Raw genomic sequence first — 13,302 nt, forward strand, 5'->3', positions numbered from 1 at the left:
AATATTGTCCAAGAGACGGAGGGAGTAAAGGAATAAACCCGCTCCTTTTGTATCCATGTGGGATATACTCACGTACAAATCATATGCGTTTCTTCAAACTCTCGCTCACTTGTTAGGTGTATTTTCCGACTGCAAAGAAGGCTCAAATTGGGCAAAATAAAAGGTAAAGAAGCATCACCCAGAGATTTCACAATATTTTATTGTAAAACTAAACATTGATTCAGTTCTTCCTTTACTACTAAAAAACATCGATATATTTCATTCACACCGCAAATGAGCCGGACAATTGCAACATTTGTTGTGCCGAAGTTATTCAAGAGATTTCAAAGTATTTTATTATAAAACCAAAATACTCTTTTTTATTCAAATTAGTACTCCGAATTAAAGTTTATTAACCACTAACCAAAAAATGGCCCAGCCCAAAATGACTCATATTCGAAAATGGTCCAACTTCATCCAAAGTGTGCTAACAACTTAACATCCATAACTGACCTGAAACTTGAAAAGACTCGGCTTGACTCGAAACAGTGTGACACTTGAAAAAATCCGATCCAAATTGACCTAATCCGGACCAGCCCTGATTCACTCTGTTGCTACCTCTTGTTGGTAGACTTTCTTGCCAAAATTTCTAACACTCTTTTCCTTTAGTATTGTAGTTTGTAGATATTTTGTATACCTGACAAAATAAATCCAAACCCGAAAAATCGATCGAAAATATCTCAATACCGGGCGAACACTCTATATGAGTCACTTGAATAGTGCCGAAATCTGACTCAATCCGAATCTAAGGGAAACTAAATCGAATTCAATAATAACCGAAGGATACCCGAACCTAAATATATTTGAATCGATAAGAACTAAAACGATTGACCTGAACTAAAAGTATTTATTTTCTCATAAAAAAACTCATATTTTAGGTGTTTTTCCATTGATTCTTTATTTGTTAATGGTATTATTTTACATTCAAATTGACAAATATAAGATACATTTAAGCTATTTTTTTACCGTTAACTCAAGGAAATTATGACCTGATACAAAACTGAACTGAAACTGACCTAATCCGAACCGTTGCTGACTCGAAATAATACAAATCGATTAAAGTCGCTAACTGAAATGAATTCAATCGGAATCGAAATGAAACCGAAACTAAGGTCAATCCGATTAAATTGAACCCATTTAACTCAATCGAAAATCGAATCGAATAACCCTTTTGCCAGGTCTTATAGTTTATATCCAAGGAAATTAAACTTTGATAATGTTCGGTTGATACAATTGTGTGAATGTTAAAAACATTTTTGTATTCGAGACAAGTAACTTTCTTCTTCTTCTCTTGGTGAGATACAATTACGGCCCGTAATGAGGGAAATTATTGTGCTGAATACAAAAACTATGGTTTTTGAAAGACTTTATTGAACTGAAATTTGCACTAATTGGGGACCGAGGCCCCTATTCTGTAGCCACCAATCAAATTGGCAAACTGGTCTATCGAAATTATTTTAGTTTGGGTAATTCTGGAGAGGGTATGGGATCACTCTATTTTTATAGAAGCTCTATTTTATCCAAGTTTAATGGAATTTCGATATTTATCGAGTTTAGCTACTTCAAGAGATGCGAATAAATTTATCAAATTGAATCATCATGTCCCATTTTTATCCTCCCAAAGTTGCTTTCATACACACGCATTTCTCTTCTTTTACTTTTCATAAGTTTTATAAGGAGTATTCCCTCAAATTCTTTAGAATTGTCCCATATTTTATTTTTGGCTTATTTCATTAGCAATTTATGAATTATACAACCAGTTGTATATATTATTCGGAGTAAAATCTGAGCTTTATGATAAAGTATACGAGCTTTATATTAAATAATATGAGCTTTATTAGAAAATATTGAACTCATCCATTTACACATTAAAACATGAACTTTGAATTAGCTCTGAAAAAATACATCTAAGTTCGGATTCTTATACCTTGGTTGTACAATGCTTATTGTACAACTGGATGTATAATCCTATTTGTGATTCATTAGGGCATTAGCAATAGATGAACTTCTAAGAAGTTTGTTGTCATGCCACATAAACTAATTTACAAACTCATTTACCTACAAACCTTTTACCAACAACAAATAAACCTCTTCAAGGTTCATATCATGACCCACTCTACTTTTTCTCCTCTTACACTCTCTTTCCACAAACCTGGTTACTAATTTGTAACCCCTCTCATCCATGAACCTTAACACTCATCACCAACAGTAGAAGGTTTGTTGACAAACCTCCAAAATAATGAACATGTCATCCTACAAACCTTTTGATAAATCTCTATTGTTAATTCCCTATGTGTTGCCTCATTTCCATATTAAGTATGTTTATGTTCCTAAAAGCAATCTACTTTATTGTTGAGACTCATCAATTCATTCACAATATTAATATTTGTGTAAAAAGTAAATGAAACATTTTTAAAGAATCGAAACTTTTTAATTGTGTTGTATACTCCCTCATATTCTCGATAACTATCCCATTGTTGAAATGTCATAAAAATTAAGAAAGTGAGTGAATAGACGGAAATGGACAATGAAAAGTACTAATAAGATGGGCTAAGGATGGGTTGGGTTGTAAATAATGAAAAGTAACAAGGGTAGTATAGTCGTTATGTAAGAAAAAACATTACAAAAAAGGGGACAATGAGACAGTTATGTGAATAGACGGAAATGAACAATGGAACAATTATCGGGAATAGGAGGCCAAGAAGTATTGAATATGCCAACTTTCATTCAAATTCAGTTTGTTTTGGGTCCACTTTAGTTGGTTACCATGTCATGATCTAGGGCTCTAGGTTTCTAGGAGCGTATATTCTCTCTTCATCACTATCAATTACTAACTTTTTATTTTTTATTTTATTTAATAATGAAAGGTAAATAATTAACTAAAATGGAGGGAGTATATTATTTGTCTAAACTGAACTATTAATTTAAATATTTTGAAATTCAGTTAGATTAATGTAGTTATGTTTTCTTAGGTGTTATTTGATTACCCTTTGTAAAACATGAAAAATTAAAAATTCCGTTAATTGCAAGATAAAGAGTGTTTGGTTACAAATGATCTTTGACAAAATGTTTGCATTCAATATTTCTAAGAATTTTCAATGTCTAAATAATAATGGAATTGGATTTACCTATTCCCTGGGAAACACGAACACGCCTCCTAATCAGCATTATTTGTGTGGCCAACTCAATTCAGCATTATTCGTGTGTCCAACACCGACAAAAGTTGGACACATGACATTGGACACCTATAAAACCGTCTTTTTTTTAAAAAAAAAAAATTTACACGGTCCATGTTATTTGGACACACCTTCAAACATTGTATTGTTGATTATTCTAGTTTTTCATGATCGATAGGAAGATCGTCGTTTCTAGGTTTCTTCTATGGAATGGTCTCAACTTGGACTTTTGTAGCTCGATTTTTTATGAGATCATAGGGGGCGCGAGGTGGCTGCCGGTTGTCGAATAAGAGAGGCTTGTCTGAGGTGAGTCTGGTCCAGTGGCGATGCGAGTTGATGAGGAAGTGTGTTGAATTGAGATTACGAATGGTGTATGGTGTTTTATGGTGGAATTTGGTGAGAAAGTGGATTTAATTAAGGGTTAATGATGCTCGGAAGGGGATTGAGAGGTTGAAGGAGATTAATTACATGATGGATTTGAGTGGGAATCGATCGTGGTATGTTTGTTTCTTGTCCGTGTTCTTGTTATCGATGTTACCTAATTTTCCCTAGGTAATTGACAACTACTATAGAATTCAATGTGTACATTAACAAGGAAACGATTTGCCGAATTCATGCTATTACAATTCTTTAATCGATCAAACGATACCTTTATTTAAGCACCAACCCTCATTTTAACTATGGATAATTCAACCTAATGTAGGTGACAAAAAGTCCTACATAAAGAATAAATAAAAAACTCCACCTCCCCAATGAAATTACCTCTTTCGGCCAATCCAAAATACCACGCTTGAAGCTCAAATCTCATCCTCAATAATTTTATACACCACATTGTGACATTATTTGTGGGCATGCAGTCATTAAACCGCCCTAAAATGAACTCCACTATCTCCCTTCTTCTCCATGCATGACTCTTTTCCTCACTATCCACTTCAAACTTCTCTACTATTTCATTATTCCAACTTTTTGACTCTATAAATTGTCTTGTATTCTACCCAATTACTCTTATCAACTTGTATACACACAATTGTATTACTCGTGCTTCAACTTGCTCAAATAATTCACACACATTAACATTTCCTTACAAACAAAAGTTTCCTCTTTTTTATTTTTTTCTATTTAACAAGAAAATATCCGTCTTAAACAAAAAAACAGGTCATAAAATAGATAAGATAAAAACAAAATACCTAAAAATTAGGAAAAGTTTGTCCCTTATACGCAAGTAGAATGTTATTAGACCTGTTTTAATCTTAAACCCGATAATATTCGCCTAAGGGAGACATACATACTCGAGTTGTTGAGGGAGTGCTCTACTAATAGTACTACTTCTACTACAACAACTTGTAGTTTCTTAGCCCATGCATGGTCTATATATTCACCCTATTTTGCCCTACTCTATACTTCACTAGCTCAACCTTTAATACTAACTTCTCCATGCCTAAATCCTTATCTAATCTTGCTTGATTTTAACTTGTTACTACTTTGATTTAGTACAATTTGAACTTGTTATCTTGTTATATATATTTAAAGAGCTCCATCCATTGCATAATTCACCCCCACATTCCTTTTAATCCAAGAGAAAAGACTCACATTGTCGATATGGCCAATTTATATATTGTTTTCGCGGTGTTGTATTGTTTTTTACTTGGCCCTATCCAAGGAAGAATATTAACATTACTTCCTATGGATGATCATATATCTCTTCCTCCCTCTCCCGCGCCAAATGCCTACAATGGTAGCGGTGGAAATGTTGTTGATCATTATAGTCATGCTCCAAGTCCTAGTAGTCATACCTATAATGTTACCATCGAGTCTAGTCCTGCCCCAAGTCCTAGTAGTCATACCTATAATGTTACCGTCGAGTCTAGTCCTGCCCCAACTCCTAGTATTGTTGTTAAGAATGATACCACCATTGCTCAAGAGGTCGCGGTCTATGATGTTATGTCTTTGGGTGCGATTGGAGATGGTGTAACAGATGATACGGCCGCGTTTAAGTCGGCTTGGGATACTGCATGCCAAATAGAAAATGCTAAGGTTCTTGCACCAAAGGGATTCACTTTCTTACTTCAGCCTTTGATTTTCACTGGTCCTTGCAAGAGTGGCCTTGTGTTTCAGGTAATTAATTAACCTATTTTACACTCCGTATAGTAAAATACGACTTCAAATAAACCGTTTTATTTGAGCCTTATTGATCAATGATTAACCGACTTTACAACGAGAAATTAACATAATAGAGACATGGACCACCATATGTAGTGTCTTAGAATAAAGCGTTTTTACAAATTTGTACTGGCTTTACGACTCATTTAACATAATAGAAACTTTGAACAAATTCATTTTAATAACAATTGCATTGTTTATTATTTTTGAAGGTTGAAGGAACAATAGTACCACCAGATGGACCGAACTCGTGGCCGAAGAAGATGAGCAAAAAACAATGGATCATTTTCTATAGAGCCCATGGATTAGCATTCCAAGGTAGTGGCCTCATTGATGGTAGAGGAGAGAAATGGTGGAATCTCCCTTGTAAACCTCACAAGGTACGACGTTCTAAGGTATTTTTTCTCGTTTAGATGAATTTTGAACAAACGTAAAGAATTATTTAAATCGAAAAAAAAAAAAAGACATTCTTAATCTTGGTGCATATTTTCTCAATGAAACAGGGTGTTAGTGGAAGTACAAACAATGCTGGCCCTTGTGACAGTCCAGTAGTAAGTGTCACTCTTCCATTTTCGATAAATTTATTATACGAATACGACAAAACAATTCTCAATTTCTCGTTAATACAAAAACAACATTACCCTAGTGCCTCACTTTCTGGTTGTGAACGCTAGCTAATAAGGGCATTGTTCATGATTGGTGTACAGGCTATAAGATTCTTTGGAACCACAAACTTGACAGTGAGAGGGGTGAAATTCATAAACAGTCCTGAATTCCATATTCGTTTCGACGCGTGTCAGAGTGTTCATGTCGATTCTCTCTTTATAAAATCACCTGGTAACAGTCCAAACACTGACGGAATTCATGTCGAGAATACAGTTGATGTCACCATACACAATTCAGTCATCTCCAATGGTAAACCGCCTACTCTTTTTATATAGCCGATATAATTCTTAACACAATTGGAAAGCACTCGAGGAGTAATTAAAATGACGGATTTTTGGGCATTTCAGGTGATGATTGTATATCAATTGGAGCTGGTAGCCATAATTTGGATATCAAGAACGTTACATGCGGTCCTAGTCATGGAATAAGGTACCACACAATGACACAAACTCCACACACTTTTTATATGTTTGTATACTAGACTAGAGTTATGTACTACTTATTGACATTGATGGCATACTTGAATTGATTGCAAGATATGTCGCGAAAACGACTGTTAATCAACACCATCTCAGAGTCAAGTTACGCACATTTTCACATTTTATATGTCTTGTTAGGGATGGACCCACATACGACGAAATCATTAATGAAAATCAGTTAGTCTCCCTTAATGAACAACACTATGTCGGAATCAAGTTACAAAAAGCTTGTGAGTTGTGACCGTTACAAGCTTTGACGACTAATACTTGATTTAAATAATGTTAAAAGGGAAAGGGTTGTGAGACGTCACAAGCAAGACTTGATGTTATTATTTCATGTTGTTTCTCAAAGAACTAGTAATTTGACTTGGACTTAAATATGGTTGATCCTGCAGCATCGGTAGCCTAGGAGTGCGCAACTCTCGAGCTTGTGTATCCAACATTACAGTCACCAACTGCTTTATCAAACATTCTGACAACGGGGTCCGCATCAAGACGTGGCAAGGCGGGTCTGGATCCGTATCTGACATAACATTCAATAATATCAAAATGGACACAGTTCGAAACCCTGTGATGATAGACCAATACTATTGCCTCTCCAAGAACTGCTCAAACTCAACATCAGCTGTTTCTATAGCTAGTATCTCTTACTCTAATATCAAGGGCACTTACGATACACGAAGCCCACCCGTCCACCTGGCTTGCAGCGATTCAGTCCCCTGTACCAAAATCACTATCACGGATCTGGATCTTTTACCTGCCTTAGCAACAGGTTCGGTATCAACTTCCAAGTATGGATCATTAGCGCAACCCTTTTGTTGGAATGCTTATGGAAGTTTGGGTGCATCGACAGTTCCCCCGGTTTATTGCTTGTTGGAGGGGTTGCCGCCTTTAGATGTACCGGGAGGAGATGTCGTTGGACAATGCTAATGTAAAATAGATAGTATAATATTTACTTTTACTATAGTGTGTATAGGTAAATCAAATTGTGGTAAGAAAAATTCACTCCACAATTATCACACAAATGTAAGTTGATGCTTATGTAGTATTCTAGTAAGGTGAAAAGTATTGGATTGACCTTGCTCTACCAACTTTTCCAAGTTCTTGGCTTCTTTTACTCTCACTCTTCCATAATAACTACTCCCTCCGTCCGTCCCAGTCAAATGTTTGTCTTTAATTAAAATACTCCTCACAAAGAATTAAAAAAAAAAAAAAAAACAAACAAATGATTGAGACAAAGGGAGTATAATCCAACTGAATAACAGAAAGTTTGAAATTTAATATAAGATGATCCGCCTTAACCCAAACCCAAGTCAAAACATGAAAGGAGCCGTTCAAAGCCGGTAAGACTTGCAAATGTCAACTAACTTTGTTGTTAAAGTGATGAGAGGCGGTGCTCATGACATGAGTTCAAATCTCGTCAGCATCAAAATCGCCCTTATAACTTAAAAAAACCGGTTAGACTCGGTAACAAATCAACCTTACTGTGCCCGACTAGAGGGAACAGTATACTAACTCGACCTAACCCAATCTGAGAGCGACCCAGACAGTCGACATTTGACAGAACATCGAACTAATTAGTTTAATCAACACTTCTAGCCATTCACATGAAAAAAAAAAGTAGAGAAAACAGTCAATTTTGACAATTGAATGAGGACATACACAAAAGATGAGAATATAGAGAAAATAGGTTGAAATGTTGATCCAAAAGTGGTATATACTTATGTAGAATATATGCATGCGTACAAAAGTGACATTTTATTTGGAGTTTATATAGACAATCCTAAATCCTAAGGTCTAACTCCTAACATTATGGAACCAACAAGGACTTTGTAGCTACATACCATTCTCAGTTTTATGTCTTTATCACCTATTATTCCAAACCCAGCTCTACGTACGAGTAGAGTGTGGCGTTTTCAGTTTTCACATTGCACATTGCATTCACATTTTAGGATTACTGGATTAGATAACTTGCTCATGGACTTATGGTACACCATCCCTTTTACCACAAGATGAACCAAAATAGGTATTGGGTACTACTAGTTGCAACCCAAGTGTACCTAGCTGAACTTTGGAAATCAAATTCAGCTAAAATCCATGAAAAAATCCGGTGAATAGTATACTAGAATGGTTTAAAATCTCGGCCGAGGCATATCGTACCGCCTGAGATAACGAGATATCCCGGATGTATCGGGTAAATTAAAAATAGAAAATATCCGAATCCGAGACGAGCGATTTATAACGTGTATCGGCCTAAGATAAACTTAAAAATTTTATATCATTGGTCAAATTAGTTCAATGTTGTTTCGAATGAAGAGTGTCTAGTCATCCCGTGATACATGGTTTAAAATTGCGGTGTACTTTACTCCCTCCCATCCACAATGATCTTACCACTTTAATAAAATACTCCTCTTATATATTAGAGAAGTGAGAAGATCATTTTGGATGGAAGGGAGTATGAAATAGTCAACAGATGATAAAATATCTACAAAAACTTGTAAAAGTAAATATCAACTCGATAACCACCACTCAGAGCGCGACGGCCAAGTCGTGGACAGTTCCATGACCGATACCGCGATTTTAAACATTTTGAAAAAAAAAAGGTTCACTGACATCTTTGTTGATGAGAACAAAACATTTTGAAATATTAGATTGTCTATTACAGCAATAAAAGACATACATTCATCCCCCTCTTCCTACTACATTTGCCAAGTACAAACAAACAAGCTTCAGACACAAGAACTCGAGCGAGATACTCATATATGAATATGATACTCCGATGTTTCAGTAAATAAGCTCCCATTAACTTTTTAGTATGTCCGAAGAATACTAGGGTAAAGATGCAAGTACCTCTAGTAACGATGCTACGAACTGCATTTGAGTTTTTCGGTCTATAGTTGAGAAGAGAGGTACATGTACAAATAGGGAAATTATCCCATTTTGCTCGGCAAACCAGAGCGAATGATAATATACGAAGTTACACACAAAGCGACCTGCATCATCTGATCTCATCACATCATAACCCTTTGCTTTCAGAGCTGCTGTAATCTCATCAACCGGGAGGGACGTCTGCCCAGAGAACCAAAATTAATTTATGTAACTTGATGTATATTATGTTTTGTATAGTATTCTCTAGCATGTCAGATCTACTCCATTCTATGAAAAAAATCGACAAAGTGGCCAAACTGTGCATTATTTACTACAAAGCGGTCTGCATCATCTTGATAGATTGTATATACTATATACAGGGTAAGTACAATTAAATACAACTTACCCTGTATATACAATCTATCAAGATCTTGATAACGCAGTCATTGAAACAGGCTCTCTATGTTTTGAATAGACAAAGTTGCTTGGATTGATTTCTAGGGAAAAGAAATGGAACAACTTTCACTCTTTGGTTAGCAAAGTTGGGTTAGAGCGACAACGGATCTCTTCATTTCCCCTCCATTTCCCTAATTCCTCCAATTCCCTCCAACAACGTAATTTAAGATCTTTCCAACAGTGGAAAGATTTAGAGGAAAACGACATTGCTCCATTTTGCTCCCTCCACCCCCTTCCGTCTTTTTTCCTCGTTTTCTTTATCCATACTAAAGCAAATGATACTCCATCCATTCAATCGGATTCACTACACTTTCTAAGATACGTGAAGAGGATTTTGAAAAAAAGTAGTGAATCCAAGGAGGGAGTAAAAAGTAAGTACATATAGCTATAGTAATGAGTTTCTAGTTCAAGTTGATAAGATGATACACATTATCTCACCAACAAACAAAGCTGTTTCACGATGAAAATAACCCACATTAGTCTTGAATCCTTACCATGCAATTGACATGAAAAGTGTGTGTGCACATAATAATACAAGCCAAGAAAATCAAACTACCTGTCGTATTTTCGAGATCTCTCCATCCGTGGGAATAATCGGGACTCTCTGCGTGTGTTAACAGGAGATTTTAGGCACTTAGGGAAAATAGAAAGTAAGCTAAAGGGACAGATATAGATAACAGAAGATTCACAGGAAAGACAACCTGAGGTTTCCAACCCATTTCATCAGGGCAACGGAAAGTGGCCTCATTGACAGCTTGATTCTCAACGGCAAATTGTGTGGCACCACTATTTACTCCTAAATGCAACTGTAGAAATCATCAAAATATTTTAATTACCGTATAGGATTTCATACTAGTAACTTTTTTCACACAAGTTTCCTTTAGCAAAGTTGCTTCCTCTACAGATCATATCATATACTCCGTAGTAAACAACACTAGCATCCATTCCTTTAAGAAGCAATTTGGTGGTTTGATGATGCATTATACAAGACTTCGGAATGTGACTGAATTAAGTAAAAATGCTTCTTCTTACGAAAGCTTTAGACGCATTTGAGTAACGTTGTTGACAACTCGTAACCATTTCACATATATAGAACTAAAAGAGAAACTAAGACAGATCCAAGCAACTAATCTGCATTAAAGAAAGCGTGACAAACTACACGAAAAATACGACTAACATAAAGCAACTTACCCAAATAACTCTCCCCGTATTTGGGAATCCAGAAAACTTATTGGTAATGGCAGATTGCAGTGTTTGGTGAAGGGGAACAACTGCTCCATGTCCCGCCGTCTCAAGAATATTGCAGCTCCCAAGAATTATACCTTGGGGTAAGCCCTTTTCCTCCATGTACTCAAAAAGATCCCCAACAATTGTCTCTGTTGGATTCTCCGAAACTCCATGAAATTTCTTAAAGCCGGTTACATGAACTGTTACTGGTGATGTTGCAGGCCCTTCTGACCCCATAATTCCGCAATTGAGATATTACTTGCTAAACTTTATCAATAACCAGAATCGAATCTGATTATCAATAGCCTGCATCAGAACACAAAACTCAATCTTAAGCACGATTAATTCGCAACATAACCCAAAACAAGTGACCATCTACTAAACAGCACACAAGATGCAGGTCTACATAGAGCTTACAAATGCAGGCTTGGGAGAAACAAACAAATTATTCGACAGACAGCGTAAAGCGGTCGCAATGTTCAAAATTCAAATACATATGATCACAATACTATAGCTAGATGGAGTACAAATGTATTATGTATGAAAGGTTCAGAAGTTCCTGAGCTTTTGCGTGAGCAGGAAAAACTCAATACAAAGTGTAAGAAATGTGACATTTTACAAGGGTAGTTAAACAAACCCATAATCATGTTTCTTAAGCAAAATAATCATGATTTATTAGAAACTAATTCCTACAAACCGACAAAATTAACTTCTCTAAACACTGATATCCACAATAAATAACTAGTACAGTATTCTGTAAGACGGTTTTACATTACTACTATTATGTAAAATGGATCCTCTCAACATGAAACATAACACAAAAATGTTCAAAGGGTCCATTTTACAATATATAAAGACAGTCTTACACAAATATTCGTAATTGTCAAATCCCTTCTTTAAGTTAAGAAACAAATCATTAGAATTTTGATCAGGATTCAATACATACAGTAATAGTAATAGTAATCATCACAGTAAGGAAGTTTCCAAACCCAAAACTTATTACTTAAAATTAAACTAACCCAATTAAGTTAAATCCGGCAAGAGATTAATTTACTCTTAAGATGGTCATGACCGTCTTAAGGGAGACCAAGTGTAATAACAAACACATGAAATAATTCAAGTAATAATAATGAAAAACCCAGGAATGATACCTGCAAAAAGACCTCAACTTTGGAAGAAAAAATAGATTACAAAAGATATGAACTTTGATTAGCTGTTTATAGCATAAATGATGAAGATAATGATTGATCAATTTAATTTTTTTTGTTGACTTGATTTATCAATATAATATCACAAATTATTAAATTATAATAGTAATAATTAATTAGTGAAATGGGATTAGTTTTAAATAAAAACAACCAATAATTTTATCTGTTAACAAGTTGTTTGATTGATTAAAAATTTAAAATGATCCAAGATTCCAAATACAACCAAGGAAATAGTATAATTTAATAAAGTGATTGGAAAACGTGAGTAAAATTGGATGAATCTGATGATGGAGAAGTAGTAATGGTATGTCATTTTCAATATGAAATGTCATTTGTTTACTAATTCTTGAGTTTAGTGACGGAGTAGGTTTTTCTAATTCTACGCGTAGTAAAATTTTGAAATGTTAATTATCGTTTTATTATTGCCTTCGTGCTTTAATATATGACGTGTTTGTATTTAAAATTAAATTTGTAACTTTAATTTTCGCAAAAATATATTTATCTATTAATAATGTTTATTGATGATAGTTTTGCAAAATGAAAGTAGATGATTGATGATTGTTGATATTTTGTTTTTTTTTTTTTTTTAACAAAATGATGAAGAAAACAAATCAATTACAATACAAATGTAGGAAAATTAGAGACCCTTAAACTATTAGATGGCCAACTAACCACATTAATATTACAAGTGGACTTAGCACTTGTTAAAGGGAGGATGGTAAGTTGATATTTTGTTGATCACTCTAGCAAATTGTGATCATGTCATGCACGCATCATGTTAAGATTGTTGTGTTCATATTGAGCTTTCCTATATGAATGATGATTTTATAAGGTGATTTATCCTATACAACTCTCTTTTTCTTAGCAGTTAGTCTTGCTGAAAACGAGTTGGAGTAAGCGACGGGTAATGTCACTCACAAAACGGATAGGGAGGACAAGGTGGGAGCACCCCCATGTACTTCCCTCTCTCCTCTATTTGGATCATTTGTGAGAGGAAATGGTATCCGTCACTCCAAAGTGACG

At 35.0% G+C, this 13,302-nt stretch overlaps 2 protein-coding genes across 4 annotated transcripts; one reads left to right on the forward strand and one right to left on the reverse strand.

The window, feature by feature from the left end:
• The first annotated feature begins 4,619 nt into the window (after positions 1-4,619).
• LOC141647477 (polygalacturonase At1g48100-like) lies at positions 4,620-7,611 on the forward strand. Of its 2 annotated transcripts, none has more exons than XM_074455686.1 (6): positions 4,620-5,330; positions 5,588-5,770; positions 5,879-5,926; positions 6,083-6,290; positions 6,389-6,470; positions 6,916-7,611. In XM_074455686.1, exons 1-6 carry the CDS (start codon positions 4,815-4,817, stop codon positions 7,448-7,450), a joined length of 1,572 nt encoding a protein of 523 aa, XP_074311787.1. In that variant the 5' UTR covers positions 4,620-4,814; the 3' UTR covers positions 7,451-7,611. The 2 variants fall into 2 exon arrangements, with proteins under 2 accessions (XP_074311787.1, XP_074311786.1); XM_074455685.1 differs by having other exon boundaries at positions 4,704-5,330; positions 5,588-5,755.
• A 1,525-nt stretch (positions 7,612-9,136) lies between these two features.
• Positions 9,137-12,618, reverse strand: LOC141647478 (uncharacterized). 2 transcript variants are annotated; one of them, XM_074455688.1, is made up of 5 exons: positions 12,223-12,618; positions 11,036-11,377; positions 10,546-10,650; positions 10,401-10,448; positions 9,137-9,589 (listed from the first exon to the last, which is right to left on the reverse strand). In XM_074455688.1, exons 2-5 carry the CDS (start codon positions 11,306-11,308, stop codon positions 9,350-9,352), a joined length of 666 nt encoding a protein of 221 aa, XP_074311789.1. In that variant the 5' UTR covers positions 11,309-11,377; positions 12,223-12,618; the 3' UTR covers positions 9,137-9,349. The 2 variants fall into 2 exon arrangements, with proteins under 2 accessions (XP_074311789.1, XP_074311788.1); XM_074455687.1 differs by lacking the exon at positions 12,223-12,618 and adding an exon at positions 11,489-11,696.
• Between the last annotated feature and the right edge of the window lie 684 nt (positions 12,619-13,302).

Source organism: Silene latifolia, chromosome 3 (assembly GCF_048544455.1).
Source record: "Silene latifolia isolate original U9 population chromosome 3, ASM4854445v1, whole genome shotgun sequence".
NCBI classification, from domain to species: domain Eukaryota; kingdom Viridiplantae; phylum Streptophyta; class Magnoliopsida; order Caryophyllales; family Caryophyllaceae; genus Silene; species Silene latifolia.